This window comes from Callorhinchus milii, unplaced genomic scaffold (assembly GCF_018977255.1).
Source record: "Callorhinchus milii isolate IMCB2004 unplaced genomic scaffold, IMCB_Cmil_1.0 Scaffold6, whole genome shotgun sequence".
NCBI lineage: Eukaryota > Metazoa > Chordata > Chondrichthyes > Chimaeriformes > Callorhinchidae > Callorhinchus > Callorhinchus milii.
Genome location: NW_024704747.1, coordinates 6253320 through 6278670, shown reverse-complemented (window position 1 = coordinate 6278670; position 25351 = coordinate 6253320). Strand labels below are relative to the sequence as shown.

Genomic DNA, 25351 nt, shown 5'->3' with positions numbered 1-25351 from the left:
TACTTTGTTGAATTTCAAAGCTATCGCAAATTACTTCGTAAAGTAGCAAGTCAAAAGTACAATGAACTTCCAGCCAGAAGTGTGAACAATAAATCTAAAATAAAATCTTGTGAATAAACATACAGTCATTGAGGGTATTTCAGAATACAGGAAACCATGCGGCTTGTAATGAAAGATAACCTGAGCTATTTTATTTATAGATCTTGTCGACTGAACTTTGCTACACACCCACCAGCCCGTATTTGGATTCACAGTAAAGAGTGAGACTGGATCCTCCGAATCCTACGAGACCTCCACTCCACTACATGGATATGTGGGAGGTCCATTAGATGAAAATTCAGGTCGTAAATTCTACATTAATACCACCACGAAGGAGAAGACATGGAAACCACCGAGGCGTTTTCAGGAAACGGAAGACCTAAAGGTAGGAAGATTAACTTTTCTTGAAAGAAGAGTGAGAACGGTGTGACTCATGGTATAACCTATTCAGAAAGATAGGGTTTTTATCAGTGTAATGGAGTCTGACCAAACACCTTGTAAAATTGGACATTTTATCAGATCTAGAGTCTTTGAGTAGTGCAATGGGATCTTTAACATTCAGCGGAACAGTCAGACTTTGGTTTAATGTCTTGTCTGAGGGATAGATTTTTCTATTTGTCAATTCTATGAATGGTAAACAACAACAGCAGCACATTACATTTAGGAAGGATGTCCCCAGGTGCTTGACAATCAGGGATTTCCGAGCAGTGGGTTGAGATCAGGTGGGATTGAAATCAGGGGGGGTGGAGGGCAAGGAGGGTAGAGGCAGGAGGATCACTGAAGTTGCGGTTGAAGAGGAGGGTCTTGAGATGGGCCTTAATGGAGGCAAAAAATCATTTTCCTCCTTCAAGATGCTTAATGATTATGATTGAATTCAAGCATTCCGGGACACTACCCTATGTGAAGGGTGATTTCTAAATACAAGTTTTGGTTGTTGTTGATTGCATATGATATTGACAAAGATGTACATACGCTAGTAAGTAATGGTTTTAACTCTAGCTTCAAAACTATACCTAAAATGTGGTATTACATCACGGGATTATCTTCAAAATCACCAAAGTGTACAGAGACATGACCAAATCATCTTCCAGAAATCTAAACATTATATTCCGAATGATATGCATATTCAGAGTTTAATAGCATACTGACGATTTTAGATAATTAACTTCAGTAAAAAAAATTAAGCCGATTGAATTTTTTTCCCATCCTCGTCCCAAACCCCAGATTGGATGCACAGTCTTGACTGCCCAGGGCTTTGGAATGTCCTCCCGATGTGAAAGGCGCTATACAAATGTAATTTGTTGTTGCTGTGGTTGATGAAAATACAAATTGAAAACAACTGTTGGACTTATACCTTTTGTTTTTCTTTGGCTACACTGCTTCCCAGTGATAAGAGGTGTTCCTGCACTCTTTTCTTCGGCGTGTAACCTAACCCTTCTCTTGGAGCTTGCTTTCATTTTATAGCAAGCGCTCGACTGTGACATGTATCTTCTGAGTATCGTATTAATGTGTAAGTTGATTTGAATATCATGTTAAATTGTTCTGCCTCATAGATAACTCAAACAAAGGGCAATAGCTTCAAAATATGGACAATGAAATTGAATAGAAAGAGCAGTAAAAGAGTAATTAGTATGTGGAACACCCTTACCAGCACAGTTAGTGCAATAAGGAACTCCAAATGATTGCCTTCAAGACACTACCCTGTGTGAAGGGCATTATATAACTGCAAGTTGTTGCTGTTTCAACAAGGTCCTGGACAAATTCCTGTAAATTACAACAATTCTCCAGATAAAATAGATAGTTCAACTCATTTTGTGAGGCCTTGCCTTGCAAAATGGTCTATAAAAGTAAATTCCTCGTAGAATCTTACAGCACAGAAGGAGGCCATTCAGTCCATCATGCCTGTGCCGTCTCTCTGAAAGATTATTTCCAACTAGTCCCGCTTCTCCCACTCGTAGCCCATAGCCCAGGATTTTTTTCCTTTTCAATTGCCTATCCAATTCCTTTTTGGAGGCCACAACTCCTCCTGATGATAATTACTATAAAGCACTTTAAGATGTTTCAACATGATAAAATGTAAATAATTTTTCTTAAAACAATCCCGGGTTGTGAAACGTTAAGATGATGTGTCAAAGGGATGTTTAGTGGGAGTCCTATATGAGGCCTAGATGGATCCATGATTCACTTCTCTGAAACTATTACTGTGTATCCATCTCAATTTACTGTCACGGTGATAAAAGTGGCCAGAAACGAAGTCCACTTGAATCAAAATTCCTTATGACCTTCTTGCTCTCTGGAATGTTGATTGTAGCACAGGTAAGGAGACTGATAACGATCCTTGATATTAACATCATCAATGTCGCCAGTTAGAGACTAAAGATAGCTGCACATTGATGACATTGTGTTGCAACGGTTGATTTTCTTTTCTGTCTTCCTCACTGTGATTGAAGAGAACTCTTGTCATCCAACGACAGATGCAATCACAAGAAAAAGTGATTCAAGTCGTTCATTTGTCAACAAATACGTTCAAGTAATTGGGAGCTAATATTGTTCTGATTTAAGTGTCTGCATCTGACTCACGTTCCCCTTTGGTGAAAGAATTGAGGTTGAGATCCTAATTGCTGATTATTGCTCCTTATATTCTGCTTCAACTATAATCAAGGTTAAAATTTTCTCAGGACATCATATTTTTTAATTTTGACCCTTAATAAAGAATTCAGACAACACAGTGAGAATCCTAGTTGACTGTTGCCAGCAGTTCTGAGACATTAAAACAACAACAACTTGCACGTATACAGGTCCTTCACGAGGGGTAACATCCCAGAGAGCTTAAAACTATTTAAGTGCCCAAATGTGTAGATGATACGGGCTTGTTTCACATCTGGGCCTTTTGTCTACACTTAGTAACCACATATCACAAGATCCAATATCTAATTGAGAACAAGCTATCTTCCTTCAACAACAAAATTACATTTGTATAGTGCCTTTCACGTCTGGAGGACGTCTCAAGGTGCTGGACAATCAATGTTTCGGTCCCGAGCTGGGTGTCAGGATTGGGAAGGGTGAAGGGCATGGGGGGGGGAAGGAGGATGATAAATGGCATGGTCGAACAGGAGGGTTTTGAGATGGTCTCAAAGGAGGCAAGGGAGGGGGCGAGGTGGAGGGACTGCGGGATAGAGTTCCAAAGGGTGGAGGCAAAGTGACAGAAGGCCCAACCGCCAATGGTAGGGCGAGCAAGGCAGGGGACGTGGAATTGAATCACTCTGATCAATTACTTTGATTAGTCAGCAATTGAAGGACTCTGATTTCTGGACACACGTAAGTGCGCCCACTTACAAGATCACACATACTGACTTGGCTCAAATGCACTTGGCTACAGATGCACAGACCATTCAGACATCCTCTGGCCTGTCGTAATTCAGTCTGAATTTAAAACAGCCTACTCAGTCATAATTCTTAAAGCTGGGAAGAAAGATAGCTTTTGTAGATCGGAAGCCTTAAGTTGTGGGTAGCTTTGACTGACGTGTTTTATGCAAATAAAAACTGATAAAGCTTAAATAATTCAGAATCTTGCAGCTATTGGCAGACAACACACTTTGCTACAATCTGAGAAACTTTTTTTAGCTGTGTCAATAGCCGCAATAGTGAGGATTATTCCTAATGAGTGCTGTTGTACAGGGTGATCAAAAAGTTGTGATACCATTTATTTTAATAATAATTATTTTATTTCTTCAAAGATAGTGTTCAGTGCATAAAAAATCCGAAAATCCAAAATCCAAAGAACAGACTTTATGTTGTTATGTTCTTATTAAATTTTTCAGCTACTCTATTATCTAAAAAAACACATATCATCATTTCTTTAAGACTTATTAGACAATGTAATAATATTTCAAAGTTTTGGTCACCCTGTATTTGTTGTAATGTCGTAGTCCAGATTTCTAAACTCTTAGTTGGATCCAAAGTGAAGTTGATTCAGGATGAAGAGATCATGATATGCAGGACCTTGATCTGAATTGGCTTTGGAAGGCTAGTTGTCATTCTGTGATTAACGTAAGCATTTGCCTTGAACATGCAGGGTAACTAGACTTTAAATAAATCCTGTGAAGTGTTTTGAGGTGTCCTTTTTTTAGTGAAAGGCAGTATTCTAAAAATAAGGATTATTCTTATAGTTCACAAATCTATTCTGCCAGTTGTCTTGTCTTCAATTCGTAAAATCCCTTAGGTTTTCATTGATGGCTACATAAGGATGCTTGTGAATCCTTATCCATGCTTATCCATATCAAATCAAAACCTGAATAAGTCCTATTGAAAAGTGTTCATATTATGAATATGTTCCTTTGTTTTGCAGTCCATTTTCTCCCTCTGCTGGTTATTTAGAGATAGGTGTTCAGTTTGCAACTTCCATCCTATACTGCTATCTTGTGGTCATTGTGATTATTGCACGAGAAAGAACAAGACTGGCGTTAATTCTTTTGAGCTGCGTTCCTTTCATTGCTCGTGGGGAAATTCTGAGCTAAAAGTAATCCCTCAGCAATTCCACGTTATACTCGCAAAAAGGCAGACCGTTATTAGCAATAAATTGTTTTCATGTTTGCAAACAAGAATAAAATATCAAAAGTTGTCCTGTAGAGTCGTGGTGAGAGCACTTGCCTTGTAAGTGACAGGACCTGGGTTTGATTCCCAGGCAGCGCAAAATGTTGGGCAAGTTTCCTTATTCCTCACGCCTCTGTTTAACCTCGCAGTAGATAGGAACCCGGTTGTTAGTTGATTGGCGGATTGCTTTCTACATTCCGGGGGTAATAATCCCTTCNAAAAAATATAATCTGGTCACTCAATCCACGATTGTTTGTGGGGCACTGCTCTACGCAATGGGCTACCACATTTTGCCCACAAAATATACAGTCAATTCACTTTATAGTATATTCTGTGAAGCGCTTTGAGACGTCTCGAAGATGTGTACAAGGCGCTATATCAAATTATTATTAGAGTGGAGAGGATACTCAGGGCTTGAACAGTGCCCAGTTAAGATGTGTAACAACTATTTATAAATTTCGACCACTTCAATCGTGGCCTTACTTGAAGTAGTTGTCTTGCATGGCACTCATTCCCAACTTAAAGCATAAATCGTTTTACAAAAATAATTGTTAAAAAATATCACTACAAACTTTGCTACAGTCTTCAAGTCATTTCTTAGTTGAACAACAACAACTTGCAATTATACAGCGCCCTTCAGGTGAGGTAGCGTCTCAGAGCGCTTACTTGTGTCCAACAGAAATAAAAGTTGCCCAAAGAAATTCAGTGCTGAATAGTTATGTGTTATGTTTACTGGTGATTGCTAGAGCAACAATTTTCGAACGCAGTCATGAAAGAGGTCAAATTCGATGCTTCCAGATCAGCAAAAAAGCTAGTGGTTTTTTACAGTTTTGCTGGTTATTAAACCAGCCACAAGCAAAATGTTTGCAGCAGTGTATCAGATTCGCAGTGATAGTTCCTACTGTCATCCAGGATGTCAGTCTTACTTTAATGCTGATTAGTTTGTCTCTGGTGGAAATGGAAATTTTTTCATGACAGTTCTAGCCCCGGGAGCAAAAACTGTGCTGCCTCTGAAAAATATTAAATTCGAGGCCTGTCACAATACATAGGTATTTACGAATGTTATTAGTACAAAAGTTCAACTTTTGACCTCTGATTTGCACTAAAATATGCAGCTTGTGCTCTAAGATATATTTGTCTTGTCCTTTGTTACTATTGTCCCTGGCAGGTGATGATGCACCATAAATTATGCCTCTACACTGTAAATTGTGTTGACTCAGTGAATAGAAGCCCAGTATTTATTAACTGGCTGTTCAGTGCCAGGTAGGATTGCTCTGAAACCTTGGGTATTTGTTGGAAGTATTTTATTCTTTTAAAATCATTATAAAATTAATCTCTGCTTATTGAAGAACATACGCTTACATTTTTAGACAAATTCAGTATCCTGAAACAAACTCTGAAAACAGAATCTAACAAGGGCAATTAGTGCTTTTCAATGCACTTTTTATTTTAAATTCCAATTCATATTAAATAGTATATATATATATAGTATCACATACAATTGATGATGCTTTGGTATTGTTATGTCTTTATCTATGGGTCAGCATAGTCACTAATACTTCCAACTCAGTTCCTCCAGTTCCGTTGAGTCCTGTAGCCTATCAGTTAGAGCATTTGCTTCGCGAGCGAGAGACCTGGGTTCGATTCCCGGCAGGGCGAAGCGTTGGGCAAGTTTCCTCACTCCACACAACTCTGTTTATCCAGCAGTAAGTAGGAACCCGGTTGTTAGTCGATTGACATATCGCTTTTCCGGGGGTAATAATCCCTTCAATAAAAAAGAAGTATAATAATAATTTGGTCATTCAATCCATGACTGTTTGTGGGACATTTCCGTGCATAATTGGCTGCCGCGTTTCGCCCACAAAATATAAAGTCACTCGTGTCTTTCTATAATCCAGAATACGTGTTGGGTTGTGCACAATTTGCAGATTAACACCAAGGGTGAAATACAACACAATGCGCTGTGCGATGTGACAATTTTTGTTGCAACTAAATATTACATCCTCACAGATCTCCGCTCCATTGTGAGTGTTATAATTTTGCACATTACGTTTTAGTACAACTCTCAGGCTGTTCGGGTTAAGGAGAAGGGCTGGAGAGCTCGTTAAATGGGTGGGCTGCACTTGCTGTTGGCAATCAGAAGGCGTTTTTTTCCGTTCTTCCACTTAAGAGTAAAAAAAAACCTTTGGGTTATTTCCCTTTTGGCAAAGTGAAATAGGGGAACTGCTGGTTCTCGATCTCACTTCATTCTTTCTGTTGGTGCTTGAAGACTGAAGACTACTTACATTGAATCCAACAGCCGTTTTTAAGAATTCCTGGGTCATAAGCAGCAAAAGACTACGGCCGTCCTTAGCTGTCATATTGCCACAAACTAATATGTCCTTCCCCATCCCAACCTCAGACAATCCCTTCTTGCAGAAGCTGTATGCTTGTGAAGTGAGCCCTTTTTGTTTTGGACACTGCATTGGTTAGTTTCATAGTGCTGCCAGAGGTCACTACAAAATTGCGTGTCAAATTCACCCTGCTGAGTTCCACAACATCACTTCCACTTTACTTGTAAGAGTTACACTACTGTTTCATTCAAAAATGGGCTGCATAATGGTTCTTGGTAATCTGAACAAAATAATAATAAAAATCCTTGCATTTGATTCTAGCGCCGAATCATGTCTTCGAGATGTCTCAAAGCTCCTCACAGAATATACTGTAAAGTGAATTGACTGTATGAATCAAAATTAGAATTTGGTCACTGAATCCACGACTGTTTGTGGGACGCTGCTGTGCGCAATTGGCTGCCGCGTTTCGCCCACAAAATATACGGTCAATTCACTTTACAGTATATTCTGTGAAGCGCTCGGAGACGTCTCGAAGACATGATGAGGCGCTATATCAAATGCAAGATTATTATTATTTTTCTATTATCATTATATGTTTGCCAAGCAGGTCACTCTATATGAGATGCTAAAGACGCTAAAGACGCTTCTAGAGCGAAGGGTGTTATATAAATGCTAGTTGTCATGAATAAAGGTATTCATAGCAGAGTGTGGAGCAGAGCATTGCTTGAGAAATTCTTTCAATCACATCTCGTGCTAACATTGACTCTACTGGCTCATACGTGAAGAATGGGAACTCAAACAATTGACCAGGGAGTGACTGACACCTGTCGATATGGATAACGCCATGGCTCAGCATGTAGGAAGTGACATCTGCATTGACCTGGAAGTTAGCCTTTTTTTAATGTGTGGGAAGCTGGCTGTGCCATGTTTGTGGAGTCCTGTAGCTCAGTGTTTAGAGCACTCGCCTCACAAGCGAGAGGACCTGAGTTCGATACCCAGGTGGGGTGAAATGTTGGGCAAGTTTCCTTACTCCACACGCCTCTGTTTACCTAGCAGTAAGTAGGAACCCGGTTGTCATTCGATTGGCGGATCTCTTTTCACTTTTCCGGGGGTAATAATCCTTTCAAAGAGAGATAATAATGATTTGGTCATTCAATCCACAACTGCTTGTGGTACACAATCGGTTGTCACGTTTCGCCCACACAATACACAGTCAATTCACTTTGCAGTATATTCTTTGAAGTGCTTTCAGACGTCTCGAAGATGTGATAAGGTGCTATATCAAATGCAAGGATTACTATTACTATTCTTAACAAAATGCAAAATACTGCACATGCTGCAAATCTGGAACAAAAACAGAAGTCGCTGGGAACACTCAGCTGAGGAACAGCGCCTCATCTATCTGCTAGGGACCTTACAGCCCTCTGGCCTCAATATTGATTTCAATAATCTCAGGCCATAAAATCTCACCTTCCCCCTGCCCCTCTTCTGTGACCATTACCACACCACCTGGTTCCCGGACACACCTTTGCTCTCTCTGGTCTGCCTGTTTTGTTGCAATTCCCCCCCACTTTGTTCTGCATCATTAACACCGCTTTAAGCCATCATCCCCTGTCCTCTATCCCATTTGTCTTCCATGCCCTGCCTCCCCCCTCTCTGTTAGCCCTTGAAAGCCTCTCTCTCCCAACATGCCCCAGTTCTGACGAAGGGTCGTGGACCCAAAACGTTGACTCACTTTTCTTTCTCCATAGATGCTGCCTGACCTGCTGAGTGTTCCCAGCTACTATCTGATCATTATTATTATTATTATTATTATTATTATTATTATTATTATTATTATCCCCAGTTAGTGCTGCTGTTGAGAAAACAAAAGTTAATTCCAATCGGATTGCCCTGTATTTCGTTTCTCAAGTCAATGTTGTGGTTCCTACCCACTTTATAGTGTTAGGGAAATCCTACCACTACCACAGAAAAAGATAGCTTAACATTTCCAGTGTACCTGGCATCAAAACTGGGTCATTAGATTAAAGAGCAGTTTCACTTATGACAAGAAGCTTGGTGAATGTGCCCCATTTCAAAGTGCAGATACCATAAGAAACATCTATGGTAATGTTAGTTCTCTATCTATATTTCGACTGTATGAGGACTGAATGTATGGAAAAAAATATTGGGAGGAGGCGTGGGATTAAGTCACGTTTCACAATGCTTCACAGATTTCACTTGATACTCACCTGCCAGTATGATTGCAAGATCTATGAGCTAGTCTTAACAGCACTGAAACATGAAAGGTATTCAGATAATCAGCCTGGCTCAATTGATAGCACTTTCAAATCAGAGTGCGAAAATTGTGGGTTCAAGCCCCACGTTAGGACTTTGAACTCGCAGTCTTGGCTGACACTCCAAAGCAGTGCTGTCGGTGTGTGTATTTTTGAAGGTGAAGTCGTTCGGATGAGATGTTAAAACCAAGGTCTCATCTGCACGTTCAGATGTACGTTAAAGATCCCATGGCACTATTTGAAAAGAGAAGGTGTTTCTACCAATGTGTCCTGGCCAATCCTAAATAAAGTGTACAGTGCTGTATGTCCGTACAGCTCTTTGAGATGTCTTGACTTTGTGGCAAGGCGTGTATCAAATGCAAGGGATTATGATCATTTTATTATGATTCAGATAATGACTTTATAAATGAAATTCATTACATCTATTCGTTATATTTAAAATAGCTGTTAAAAGAAACAGAGGGGAGCTAAGGAGAAATGTTTTCACACAGCGAGTTGTTCAGATCTGGAATGCATTGCCTGAAACGGTGGTGGAAGCGAATTCGATAACAACTTTTAAGAGAGAAGTAGATAATTATTTGGGGAGGACAAGTTTCCAGGGCTATGGGGAGAACGTGGGGGAGTGGGATGAATTGGATAGCTCTTTTCAAAGAGCCGGCACAGGCACTGTGGGCCGAATGGCCTCCTTTTGTGTTGTATAACTCTATGATCTTTTAAAGCTGTATTTATTTTCCTCCTTTTTGCAGGAACATTCCTCAGATGGACCAAAATCAAACGTGCAGCGAACCTCCTCAAACGAATGTTTGCCCCAGTCCCAGTTCACTCCTGTCCCTGTGCAGCGGAGAGTGAAGAGCGTAGCTGCTAACTGTGACCGTCTCATCCAGACAAAGTCAATGATCCTTACAGACGTGAGCCAGCTCAAAACTATGGTAAGCGTCTGCATTTTGCTGTACCTGCGGAGGGAACTTAAAAAGTAGTTGGTGTGGACAGTGACTATGGACTTTCCATGTTAAAATCCAGATGGAATTCCTTTTTTTGATGTTGTTGTTGTCCTCCAAAAGTTTCCGAAAAAACATTCAGCTAAATCGCAGCAACGAATAAACAACTCAGAGCTAAAATCAATGACAATCCGAGTTCTGTCGCGACAACCCCATGTGTTATAAATAATGATAGTAATAATCTTTGCATTTGATACTGCGCCTTATCACGTCTTCGAGTTGTCTCAAAGCGCTTCACAGAATATATTGTAAAGTGAATTGACTGTATATTTTGTGAACAAAACACGGCAAATAAGCAAAGAAGGCGCATCCTAAACTGGCAAAAATGCTTCCAGAGCCAGTTTACTTGCACGTTCCTACTTAAGCTCATTCGTTTTATAAAAATGTTGCTAAATTCTGTTTGCAAACAAATGAATAACTTGCACATTGAAAACTCTTTAGAAAATCTCGGCTACATAAATCACAGCTGGCTGAGTGTAATAAAAGTGTATGTGTGTACCGATCATTGTGGGAGATGTGAATCCCATTGTGAGCTAAGCTGGCTGCTGCCAGTATGTACTGTTGCATTAATTTCACATCATGACTGTTCCCTAGGATTGATATGTACAATTTATTTGAGAGCAGAATGAATGCAGGATCTGTGGGGGAAGGAAATCCAAATTATTTTGCCTTTTTCATGGAAACTGGCTTTAGAAAGAGTCATGGTAATTCGAGAATAGATATGGGAGCAGTGGTAGGGTGATGGGAATTCTTCTTTTAAATCAACTTTTAATACAAATCCACTTTTTGCTGTGTGTCCCAAAATTAAATTGCTTTCGATTTTTAAAAAAAATTATAATTGCTAGTTAAATGAGAAAACATTTCACTGCATCAATTTTTAATTTTTTTAATACTCGCTTTCTAATAGAGATCATTGTAATTGGTTCTCACATTGTTTGGCTTATATGCTTACTGTAATAGTGTGAGGGTATCAAATCCCTCAATTCTGTCCTTTTTGCTTGGTTTCACTGGCCAAGGCATCGTCTATAGTCTGAATCCAAAAAAAAACGAGAGGACCCAGGTTTGATTCCCAGGCAGGGCAAAACTTTAGGCAAGTTTCCTTGCTCCACATATCTCTGTTTACCCTGCAGTAAGTAGGAACCTGGTTGTTAGTCAATTGGCTGATCACTTATCTGGGGGCTATAACCCCTTCAACATTTAATTCCACAGACTCGTAGCCCTTTGCTTCTCACATTATCCAAACATTTTATTTTTCATAAGGTAAAGTCATTTTTTCCATTTGTTTAATAATCAAATCCAATATTAAACTATTGATTGGAATATTATTGTGCTCTTTCATAGCTATTATAAAGTGAATAGTAATCATTTTTGCCTCTGAGTCAAAAAATTGTGGGCTTCAAACCCCATATTGGCGCTTTGAACTCATACAATTTAGGCTGACACTCCATTGTTGGAGGTGCTGACATTTGGATGAGTCTCAAAAATACATGGTCACTATATCCTGCCATAAAATCCTATGAAACGTCCTCCTGACATGAACAGAGCTATGTGAAGTGTAATGATTATTTATTAATTTTAATAATGTCATGGCAAAGGCAAATAAGTTTGAGAGCAATGTCACTTTTAAAGAACATTTTCGGTTTGCAGAACAATCCTATTTTAGATCAGGAAGTGAAGCAGGAAGTTTCGCCAAAAAGCTTAGATTTCGATTAAGAAGAACGTTAGTAAAGTTCAGCATTTGTTCCTCTGTATGAATAACCCTCAATAAGCTGGATTCCCCCAGTAACTCTCATTACCAAACCTGTGACATTCCTACTTGAACAGTGCAAAGAAGCCAGCAAGAAAAGATGTTAAAATGGAAGGTCAGGAATAGATTAGGATTGTATTTGAAAACTATTATCTAGTAATGTTTTCTCACTTTTTTTTAAAGAGTAAAAATGCCTTTGATTGCACTGTACTATGATTATTTATAATAATAATAATCCTTGCATTTGATATAGCGCCTTATCACATATTTGAGATGTCTCAAAGCGCTTCACAGAATATTCTGTAAAGTGAGTTGACTGTATATTTTGTGGGCAGAATGCAGCAGCCAATTGCGCACAGCAGTGTCCCACAAATTGTCTAAAAATAATGGATTGAGTGGCCAAATTATTATTTTGTTTTAAAAAAAAATTGGAAGCGGTTATTACCCCCGGAAAATCAATCCTCCAATCGACTAACAACCGGGTTCCTGCTAGGTATACAGAGGCGTGTGAGTAAGGTAACTTGCCCAACGTTTCATCCTGCCCTGGAATTGAACCCAGGTCCTCTTGCTTGCGAGTCAAGTATTCTACATAAAATACATACATTTGTATGTTATATAGGTGGAAAAGTGTAGTGAATAATTTTGTCAATGGACAAATTAGACCTTTCAACATCAGGAGATTTTAGTATCATTTATGCAGTTCTTTATTAGTTGTAACTCTAATGAGTAATTTCTGTATGGGGGTCATTTGCAAGTTGTGAAAACTATGTGCAGAGGATTTGCAGATGCCTTCAGTTATATAAATGACAACCAATTAGAAGGATTACAGAATCAACTGATATCCTATTCACTGGAAATATATTTCTCCCCAGTAACACTTGGATTATAGAAATGTTTCCAAAAGAGTCATGTAAGAGACTCGATAACACTTATGGATTAGTTAACTCTTTTACTTAAAATACATTTGTGCGTTTTAAGTTGGAATGGGCACATTTTTCTAGATTGGTGTTAATTCTGAGCACTATTGCCAGCCTTATTTTGTTAGTCCAAATTCTGACTGTCCAGCACTGTGGGACTTCTTCCCGACGAGAAAGGCGCTATACAAATGTAATTTTTTGTTGTTGTTCATTCTCAGTTGATAAGAAAATATTGAAATGTTGAAACGCACGTGTGTTAGTTGTTGTTATTACTGATAAGAGCAGATTGGGTGTAGAACTGTCCCAAATCTAAACCTTAATAATGTTCCACTCTTCTCTGCTGAATATATCTTTGTGACAGGAGTCCTTTCCTTGCATAATTGTGTTAGACATAAAAACAAGTGTGGAGTTTAACTAGGGCTACAAACAAGCAGCAGCTCTACAACTATGGATGGCAGCAAAACATTATCAACTATGGAGCACAGCATCTTTGGTTGCGAAGCATCATTAGTCAATTAACATCCAACATATTGAGTATCAGTGGGGGGAGTGGAATAGCCATGGATGGGAAAAGATGCGATACCTTATGTTTTGGATCCTGGTCAAAATTTAAGTGAAGTTAAGATTGTTGAAAGGAGTTTGGTGCAGTTTTGATGCCTTTTTTTAAAAAAAGTTGAGAGAGCCAATAATCTGTGAACAGACGGTGAAATCTGTTTAATGGCCACAACAACTAACCTAATAACCATTTCAAGTGCCTTTGAGCGCAATCATTTTCACAGGAGGATGGGGTCCCGACAGTGTCTGAAGTCGTCATCCACTGTACATCACCCAGAGTGGAAATAATAATAATAATCCTTGTATTTGATATAGCGCTTTATCACATCTAGACGTCTCAAAGCGCTTCACAGAATATGCTGTAAAGTGAATTTACTCTGGTGTTTTGTGGCCAAATCATGTCAGGCAATTGTGAACAGCAGTATCCCACAAACAATCGTGGATTGAGTGACATAATTTTGTTTTAAGGGATTATAACCCCTGGAAAAGCAGTTCACCAATCTACGAACAGCCAGGTTCCTATTTGCTGCTAGGTAAACAAAGGCGTGTGGAGTAAGGAAATTTGCCAATGTTACGCCCTGCCCGGGAATCGAACCAGGGTCTCTCCACTAAGTTACAGGACTCCACAGGAAAGTCCTATGATGTGATAATTAACTTGTTGATAATTTAGTAGGATATTCCCCAGTGTCCAAATTGCTCCCTACCTCACCGATGATAATTATCACTTCTTAAGTCACATTTTTCATCCAATGTATTTTACATAGATTTAGAGACAAAGGAGAGAAGGAGAAGAAAGGAAACAATGATGGGAAGATTCTACTGGAGCTCAGAGAGATTATAATCTAATAATAAAATAATTTTAAACAACGCCTTATCGTTTAGATGTTTCAAAATGCTATACAGAATATCCTGTAAAATGAATTGACTGAATATTTTCTAGGTGAAAAAGTTGACAGACAGGCCGTGAATGTCTGACATAAACCGGTAACAAGAGATGTTGACTGCATTGGACATAGGGGTTGCACTATCCCTGCAAAGCACTGGATGATGAGTGCAAGGACAGTTTCTCAATTGCACCCAGTGGGTGACCTTTACTTCATCGCAATCCTGCAGGCTGCCCTTAGAGTAAAGCTGGCCTCCTACTGATTATATTTCATGTTGGTCTAGTTGGTCATTCAATTCACTGTCTGTGGGACATCACCGCGTGCAAATTGGCTGCCACGTTCGCCTACAAAAAACAGTCACTCCATCGTACAGTAAAACCTGTGCAGCACTTTGAGACATGCTACAAACATGGAAGGTGCTATATCAAATACAAGGCTCATTATTTTATGATTTTGGATTCCATGTAAACAGAATCATTTTCTCCCATCGTCAATATGTCTCGCTTTCCCAGATTCCCTCAGCGAGTTGACCAAGTAACAAGTCAAACACTTTATGCCATCCCACTCCGACTTCTGACGAAACCTATTCGTTGAAAAAGAAAAGCTTCTTGGTGAGACTTGTCACCAGCAAATTTGTTGCTGCATGCCTGCATGTAAATGGAGTCTGTGCTCTACATTAAACTAGTTGTGAGGATTTCAGGATTTAATCTTTCACTTTAGAGCAGATTTGGAGTAGCTGATGATTTAAGGTCTAGTCTGACAGGAAAGTTGATAGGCTTAGTGTGACTGAACCTGTCCGCAGTGCTGTTTCCAGCGGCAGATTTATTCCTCTCAATCTGTAGCAGAAATTCTGGCCTCTAAAAGGTATGTTACATATCCAATTTTAATGTTTGGCTGAATTAAAGGGTATGTTGGTGATTTAGAACCGATGTGACTAAGCATCTTTTTCATGTTATTATTTTTTCATTGCCACAGTGGCACATTCTAATGACTAAAAGTAAGTTCCCTTTGAATATTTATACAGTTATGTAAGCAGAGGCGTGTGTGTGGACTACGGAAACATTTCTAAGGTTTCACCCTGAACAGTCACTACACTTCACAGAAAAAATCCTGTAAAGCGCTCTGAGACGTCTCGACGACGTGATAAGGCATTATATCAAATGCAAGGATTATTATTACAATTCCATGGATCCGAAGTGGACATTATTGAAATGCTAGCCTTGACAACGAGTCAGTCGGCTATTTGACATCTGACATTGCAGTCAAGCTTGATTCTGCTTTCATCCGATGATCCCAGTAAGGATCTCTCATGCCCTATTTCCCTTTTCCCTAATTGAAAGGTTTCTTGGCTGACCTCAGCTAACTCAGCATCGATAACATTACGAACCTGCATCCTTACGGTCTGTATTGCCTTCAATGTCTTTCCCCATTCATGAGACTTAATCCCATCAATTTACTTCACCATCAAGTGCCATGACCATCAATGTTCTCTGTGTATATACACTGATGATATTCCTCTTTTTGTGAATTACCACTGTTATCCTGCAGGGTGAAATATCACTCCAGTAACCATTAGAATGTAGATGCCAGGCAATTTAATACTCTTATGGAGTACATGTCGCATAATCTAAGACCCGCTCCGTTTATTTATTTGTAACTCTTAGTTCCAGGTTTTTAAAGTTATTTTTCACACGTGACACTCTGTGTTTAAGAGCACAGATAGGTTACCTGACCTTGGACACTGTCAATGTCGGGAGGACTTCCCAAAGCACTTCACAGAATATATTGTAAAGTGGAGTGACTGTGTGCCTTGTTTGCCCACAAGAGCATATAGTATATCCTATGATGTACTTTGGGCTATACTCACGGCGTGAAAGGAGCTATACCAAACGTAACGATTATTATTTTATTAATGTAACAGGACAGTGGGAAAAGCAAAGAAGTAGCATGAGGTGACTCGCCTGATTTCCCTTCCTGTGAAACCTCTATTATATGTAACAACAACTTGGATTTATATAGTGCCCCTCATGCAGGGGAGCGTCCCAGAGCGCTTCACAGTTGCAGAGCACGATGCTGAGCCAGGGGAAGTGGAGGTCAAAGAGGAAGGTCTTCAGGTATGATCTGAAGATGGGGAAGGAAGGGACAAGGTGGAGGGATAGAGTGTTCCAGGTTTCAGGGCGTAGTGGCTGAAAACACGGCCACCAATCGTGGAACGAGGGCCAGAGGGACAGGCCAGAGCCAGTTGAGCAGAGGCAGTGGGTTGAGGGTTGGTGGGGTAGGCAGGTCGGAGAGAGATAGGGAGGTGCCAGGGTATGAAGGGATTTGAAAACGAATGTGAGGATCTTGAAATCGATTCGTTTGGCGATAGGGATATAATAGCGAGAGACCCTGAGTGAAGACATGACAACGATTGTACAAAACATCACCAAATACTATACACGACTAAGAATGAAAAGAATAACGAAGAAAACAAAATGAGCCAAGAAGAAACCTGTGTTTATATAAAGCACCTTTCACACAAAAGAACGTCTCGAAGCTCTTGAAAATTTTGCAGTGCACAAGAACAGGGACGTAATGGATTGAAAGATTTTGTCAGGGAGACAGGTCACAGGCTAAATTGGTGGGTTGTCCTGGTTTGGATTAGAATGGTTTAATAAATTGCTTATTGCTTGCCATGCATAGTCCAATACTCCTATTAAAACAACCTGCTGAGAGAAGCAGAAATGTTTTCTAAGTGTCCAGCACGTGTTAAGCATTTTTACTTTGAATTTTGTAACTGATCTATAGCTCTCAAAAATGAAGGGAGTTTATCGTAGTGTTGAACTATATGTATATGGCTGTTTTAAGAATTTACTGGTTTAACCCTCAAGTCAATAAGTAGCTTTAATAATCGTAAGGGGTTGCGAATAGAACAATTTTGAGGACTTTTTACTCGACATCCTAAGGTGCTCTAGAGATACAGCTAATAATGGCTTGAGTGCATGATTTGTTGTGGGACTGTTCTTCATTTCTTTGTGTACAGCAAGCACAAAGCTTGGATCTGCATCTCTGAAGCATGACAGCATTTCCATAACAATGCTTTGCAGGATATTAAAGCAAATGACACAAATTACAGGAGGAATAATTGCATTCCATCAATCTCGCTCCCCCTTCACGTGTACACAGTCTTCTCTCTCAATCAGATCCACGCTGACTTCCTTCGCTCATTCTGAGAGATTCTTACACATCCTCCAACTCCGTGGCATACTCATTCTTTCCCTCAGTCAATATCCTGATTCTTCGCACACTGATAAAAGAACCCCAGCATTCAAAGAAAAACATAGCTACTGTGGCATCCAACATTCTTGTAGCTTGAACCTATTTTCATAACAGCATTTGGCATGAGTTCAGGCCCCATGACACAAATCACGTCCCAAAGGAGGTTTTACATTCAGTTGAATATTCCCACTTTAGAACTCAATTTAGATCAAAGAGAGACTTGTGATAAAACATGTGCATGTAGCATTTGATTTTAAACATATTTTCCCTTTGAGACTTGCATTCCCCTCGTGTAAATATTGAATTGCACAGTTGTATTATATTATCCACTAATTAGACTTCATTTTATTACCAATGAAACGGGAGGAAAGATTTGCCCCACTCATGATTTTTTTAAATGGGGTGGGGCGGGGGGAATAGTTAAAGCGGGCCTCAAAATGAATGTTAAAACTTTCACTGACCTCACGTGTGTACTGCTATAGCTGAGTAAAATTCTTGTCATAGCACTGTCCATTCAAACAGCCAAAGGGATTCATCAACCTATCAGCCGTTCTGAGTACCTTTTAAAATGATACCAATTGAATTCCTGCTAGGAACATGGACTTAAATGGCAGTGCGCACTTTGCAACCACACGCAGAACAGCTTCAGATAAAATAATACAGAATGAAATTACAGAACTACATTCGGATGGTTATATGCAAAATTAATAATTTTTGGTGCACTTCACAAAAGATGAGAAAAACACAAAATGTTAAAATCCGAAGAGATGAATGCCTAGAGATAGGCATGTCCTATCTAATCTGAGGTACCAGAAAAGAAAAGTTATGGACTGTTTTTTTTTCCCCCTTTAAAGTCTCTTTTGTTTAATTTGACCTTGATGTACAAGAAATGAAAGGCAGCAATAAAGCACCTTCCCATAGTAATTTGCATCGGTTGTCACATTATAGTGCACTAATTTCTTACAGAGTCGTGTCTCTTTGTAACTTTTAATTGGGAGTAGAGTATGATAAAATTTTACTTTGTTTTCTAATGATGTTTTTATGCCTTTATGGAACACATATGGCAAAAGGTATTAGACTGTAGATGGTTTTGACAAGCATGAAAGCTGCACAGCATGTGCCTGCAAATGGAATTATGTGGAAAAAAATTCTAGTGATCCATCTCTCACCAGATTATCCACCTCAATACCCTGAAGAACTCGGCTACCAATTAACACCTACTTTATTACATGTTGGGATATACTTAATAACTTTCATATGTTTATGCACTATTACCTTGAGTGATGACTTTTATACAATTAGACATAATTGGGATATCAATATGCAACAGCTAAATATATTAACCCTCTTAAAACTAATGAGCATTTCTGCACCCAGCTGCTAAATATGACAAGGTAAGCATCTTTCATTTTTGACAGAACATCATTCATCAAACAATTTTCTGACTGTTTGTGCCTTCTCTTCCTTGTTGACAATTGTGTAATTATTTCAAATTCAGGGATCAGCAGCAGATGAAACGTATAACTTTGTATTTTTTTGAGTTCACAAACTAGCGTTCAGAATAGTATCAAGCTACTTCACATCGGCACTCTGTCATTATGCAGAGCCAGTGGTTCCCTTCCTGTTCTGTATTTTGCACTGGGGGTGTTATCATTCCAAACTACAACACTTCATAAGTCTAAAATCTATTCTCAGTGCCATGAAGTATTCAGAGATCATATTGAATGCACCAAGAGGGAGAAAAGGCGAGGAAAAGTAATCTTTAAAAGAAACTAGATTTACTTGTACACTGTACAACACTGAACGAGGAGGTGATGATTTTCCCAGAGTACAGGAAACACACAGGGATTCCTCCCTGCGTGTGAAGACTAATGTCAATCAGGGGTTTGGGTACTTGTTATCATACAGGCAGTTGTAAAATAGTTTCTCATCCTAACATATTCAATGATATCATTACTGTAGCATATTGGTTAGAGCACTCGCCTCACAAGCGAGGGGACCCAGGTTCAATTCTCAGACAGGGCAAAACCTTAGGCAAGTTTCCTATTCCACAATTCTCTGTTTACCTAACAGTAAGTAGAAGCCTGAATGTTGGTCGATTGGTGGATCACTTTTCCGGAGATAATAATCCCTTCAAAATAAATAAGTTAATAATTGGGTAACTCGGTCCACGACTGTTTGTGGGATCCTGCTTTGTGCAATTGGCTGCTGCATTTCGCCCACAAAGTATATAGTTAATTCACTTTACAATATATTCGGTGAAGCGTTTTGAGATGTCTCAATAATGTGATAAAGTAATCTATCAAATGGAATGATTATTATTCTATTATTAATGCAAAGTATTGGCTGGTGTAGGACAAAGTGGTGAATAGATGCAGTTGAAAAGAGGCTGTGGTGCCAATGTTGGGGCTGAGGTTAGAAATAAAGATAAAGACGGCTGAAACAGACTTTAGGTAAAACGTAAAAAGTAGAGCAAAATGAATTTAAGTGTTCACTTTGCAATTCAGAGATTATTGGTTATAAATACAGGTGGTCTATTATGGCATCACACCAGCAATATTCATTTTGTTATCCATTCATCAAGGGTTTGTTTGCCTCTGGGACAATACAAAATGTCGTAACAATAACGATGGAGCTTTTGTATAAACAGCGCTGTATACATGCAAGTTGTTGTTGTCAAAAGAAAAATGACATGCCAACAACCCGTACTGAACCTTAATCTTGAGAGTCCTGCTGTCTTGACTATTCTCTGCTCTATCTATTGCCATTGAATTACTGCAAGGGAGTTCAGAAAAAAGAAAATAATTCAATGAATTAAATAAATATAAAACAATAAAATTATGGGGGGAAAGTGGGTGGGGGGGGGGGGTCCAGGAGAAGTGTAAGATGTGGTGTGATAATTATTGCATTTCCTCCCTTAAAATAGGTGCAAAATATTATGATAGCTGTTCTGGGTTTCATTTAGTCTCCACCTCGACCCCCACACCCCCAACCCCTTTCAGCCAACTCCCCTCCAACCAAGCTGTACACAGCATTCCAGCTAGCAAGGTGTGTAGAACTGGCACGAGTTGGCTGATCCTTTGAATGGCTCACCAAATATATTTCACTATGATGGATTTCCCTCAGTGGCTCAGGTAATGTTTATTTCATATACATTTTATATATGTGTAAATTTTTAGACATCTGCCAATGGCATGCAGGGAAGTTGTCCAGCCTTGGAATGAGTTAAATTCCAAGAATTGAGAGGCATGAATTTCCATCTAGTCTAAGCCTGATCGCACAGAATCTTGATAGATTCTTAGATTAAGGCAAGTGTATATTAGGCTGTTTGTAGGATATTACTGTGCGCAAAATAGCTGACACATTCACCTACAAAATACGCAGTTCACTAATGCTTCATAGTCAATTCTTTGAAGCGCTTTGAGAACATCTTCCTGACACAAAAGTCACTTTAACAAATACAAGGAAAATGTTTAAAAAGTGATATTGTCATGAAACTCTGTTCTCTTTTCAAATAGTGTTATGTGATCTTTAACATCCACCTGAAAAGGATAGGAACCTTAGTTTGATACCTCATTTCAAAGACCTCACCTCCTTAAATCCAACAACAACAACAAGATTCCATTTATAGAGCGCCTTTCACGTCAGGAGGACGTCCCAAGGCGCTGCACAGTTGGGTCATGACCCGAGCAGGGGGAATGGTCAGGGTGAGGGGAGGGAAGGGAGGGAGAGAGGAGGGGGAAATGGTCAGGGTGAGGGAGGGAAGGGGGGGAGCGAGGAGGAGGAAGAGAGTCGAGAGGGGAGCTGAAGGCACGGTCAAAGAGAAAGGTTTTGAGACCGGCCTTGAAGGAGGAAAGGGAGGAAGCAAGGCGAAGGCACTGGGGGATGGAGTTCCACAATTAAATCCACAATTGTGTGACTCAGAGCCAAAAGTGCCACCAAACTTACAAGAGTACTATTACTACTAGCTCAGGGTAAATTAGCATTATAGACATACTTTTGTTATTTATTTGCGAATCTGTTGGAAGTTAAATTGGTGGTTAATATGAACTTTTATTTCACAAACTTTAGTTCTATAGTTTTGCTCTTTAATGAGAAAAGCACTGCTCACCATTGGTTGCTAGATTTTCTCTGTTCAGTTCCTCACAAAGCTGAGAACTTTAATTGCCTCTCCTTGTTAACAACATTCATTTGCAGTAATACAATTAAATCTTCATTCACACTTTTTTCATAACATTTTTTAATTGAAGGTAGGCAGGCTTTGCCTCACATTTCATTAATGCATTTCAATATTCAGTCCATTTATTTTGACAAAAGCCTGAGACAGCAAGTACTGCTCCTTAACAATGTGAATCATACAGTCACAGACGTGGACATGTGTGAATGTCTTACCGATTGAAAACTGTTCATGTTGACTCTGTTGATTAAAAGAAAACCGTGTCCATCCAACCCAACTCCTACTAGGGCTGACGATCTGCCCAGTCAACTCTGCCTGAGCATTTGCAATGCACCCTAGTAAAACAGTTATCTGCCACACAGATGCTGCTTCTGTTAGATTTCAACAGGCTCAGATTTGGCAGGCATTTCTCCAGGCTGTCAATGCCTTTGTCCCTAAAAGCAATTCCGTAATGAAGGTTTTGAAGAACTTTACAGTGACATATTACTAAGAGAGTTGACTTGCCAGTCTCCCAAAGTACACAAAATTTGTTTAATGAATAAACCAGCTTGTGCATTGCCATAGCTTGTGGTGATGACGGCCAAGTTCTTGAGTGGAGGTCAGCGTGTGTTCTATTAATACTATGTCTCCACCTTGTTAAAGGTCCGTTGTGATTAGGATTTCTGATTAGAAATAAATAGGGAAAATGTCCCACATCTCTGCTGCTCAGTGAATTGAAAGGCTCCTTTGATTTTCAAAATCCTGCATGTTTTAACAAGAAATATATTAAACAGAAGCTGCTATCTGAGCACTGCGTTGTTAAAGCTGCTTTCGTGTAACCATTTGACAAGGCCGTGTGACTTGCGGTGATATAAATTTACCTTATGTAGTTAGTTATTTGTATTTCCAAACCGAATGACCATGTACTTTTAAAAGTTTATTTCAATAACAATAGGGTTTGATTGTGGATTTATATTTGGCAAGTTCAAATTGCCAGAGAGTGATAGGATACACATGTTCTCCCCCCATCCCACCCTGACACAGAGATATAACATGTATAGAGTAGAAGTCAAGTGGTACATTACATAAAGGGTGAGCCAAGTGGACCATTGTACCCGGACTGTTCTCGTGTGTATCCTGAAGATCAGTTTCAGAGTGGTATCTGTGCAGGCTTGGATACAAATTGTTCACCTACATTCACTAATGTATGATGCTGATTCTAGTAAGAACAAATAAATAATTACAAAATAAGTACATTTAAATAGGTTGTGTTGAGATGTTATTCTAATGTAAGCACGTGGAACAAGAAAAGGATATTCAGTCCATCAAGTCCATATCTTTCACTGGCCATTAGAAACTCAGTTTTATTATGGAAGCTAAACAGTTAAAAATAAACTTTGCATTGTAAAAAATCTGTCCTAAGAATTATCTTCATGGAGTGAGAAAAGCAGAGATTCGCTCAAGGACCAAGTTATAGGCAGATGGTGGAACAAGTGAGACTTGTTAAGTATTATAGGACCACAGATTCCATATATGATACAAACTTTCTTCGCTCTTCAAGCTTTGTAGTTAAGATTTAAGGTTATCAAAAATCACATTGCTAATGCAACTGCTTAAGACGTTTAGCTCTTTGTGCACTGTTGAGATATACATAAATGCCACTGATTTCAAGTATGAGATCATGGAACCTGAACTAGTATCATCTGCTTAGCATCAGTGGATTTTATGAGCACGGCTGCTGTGTAAGATCTGTCTCTCATGTAGAAAATTAAAATATCTTGAATAAAGAAAATGTGACCGAGCATCGGTGGTTTATCAAAAAGCAAACCATCAGACTCTTGTATGCCATTCGTGAACTGGGGGAATCAATTCATAAGTGAATCATTATTTGGGCAAACTACCAAATCCATAGTGTCAACCTCGATCTGTCACCTCTGAGATGGAAGGTTGTGGGTGCAAGGCCCATGTTGGGTTAGTATAGGCTGACACTTATGTACAGTGCTGGGGGGCGATGCTTTGTCAGAAGTGCCATTATTTGGTTGGGATGTTACCTTGAGGTTGACGTTAAAGCAATTCAAATGCTTTATACATGGCACAATTCAAAAAGAGAAGGGACTTTCTCCTGGTGTCCAGATCAAATTGGTCATTTACTTTATGGTATTTCAAAGTTGCTACATCAAAAGCAAGGATAATTATAATTATGTAATTATATTATATCAGTGTTATATTGATGCTATGAAATTCTCCTGCTTAAGGTAGTAAATTACTCTGATATTCAGGCTGAGAATAATGTCAACTCTAAGCCAATAATGTTGTATATAATAGGAGCATCATGCCATTTACTTTAAGGAAAATTGAAACTAATAAATGCCACATAGAATTCAGATACAAAATTACAAAGAATAACATGCTGTGGATTGAGATCGGTACTGGACATCAAAAATATGCAACTGAAGAAGAAGAGCATTTATCACCAGCCACTGTTGTTCAGTTGATGAAGGCCTTAGATCACATTCTGATCTGAGATATCTCCAAAGTAGTAATATATTTCAGTATAGCAATTCTTGCATTTGATAGTCTCATCACATCGTCGAAAACTCTCAAAGCTCTTCATAGTATTTACTGTAGAGTGCTATGAGAATGCTTGTAGGTGATTGGGTTTGAGTTGAGGTATATACTTGGTTCATGATTTCTAAAACCCTCTCAATCCTTCAGTGGATGAATAACCAAGTATTACAATACATACCTTGTCACTTAAACCTACTTTTATAAGAAAATCCATTAACCTTTTTGCTATATATTTGTTACTGTTATTGGTGGGCAAGTAGGACTTGACATCTCAGAGTTGAGTACCATTTATTTTTTGGACAGGGAAATGTGAGGATCCGTCATGCAATAAGCTGCTATTGGACATGTAATCATGACATTTTACAGTTTGGATAGAATGAACGCCAGAAATTGACTGATTCAGTTGAATTATAAAAGTATGGATATAATAGTAATAATAATCCTTGTATTTGATACAGCCCCTTACCATGTCATTGAGACATCTCAAAGCATTTCACAGAATATACTGTAAAGTGAATTGACTGTATATTTTGTGGGCGAAACGCGGCAGTCAATTGGGCACAGCAGTGTCCCACAAACAGTTGTGGATTGAGATCTGTAGTGGACATCAATAATATGCAACTGAAGAAGAAGAGCATTTATCACCAGCCACTGTTGTTCAGTTGATGAAGGCCTTAGATCACATTCTGATCTGAGATAAGCCTTCTCCATCAATTAGTGTGCAAGAGGAATGTAACTCTGTTAGGCTGACAGGATTTAAGATCATTTTCTCCTCACAAGTTCACTAGCACTCCTGATACACACCCTGCAAACTGACCATTAGATCACCAACCAAGATGGACGAATGCCCATTAAAGTACAATGAAAAAATAAATGGATGAAATCAGTGTGTTATTTTTTACAATAGCCCCCCAGCTGTCCCTCCATGATGGGAGTAAGAAACTTTTAGCATGACACAAATGACACTGTGCATAATGGATTCTGTCCCTTGGTACAAATGCATTGCAAACCCCTGCTGGAGTGGTCA

General features: G+C 39.1%; 1 protein-coding gene across 1 annotated transcript in view; it reads left to right on the top strand.

Moving 5' to 3' along the window:
- Nucleotides 1-305: 305 nt before the first annotated feature.
- The window catches only part of arhgap15 (Rho GTPase activating protein 15), a 317810-nt gene continuing 292764 nt past the window's right edge, over nt 306-25351 (top strand). The window contains 3 exon segments of the mRNA XM_007896359.2: nt 306-324; nt 327-424; nt 9988-10170. Of these exon segments, the coding sequence (XP_007894550.2) occupies nt 306-324; nt 327-424; nt 9988-10170 (300 nt within the window).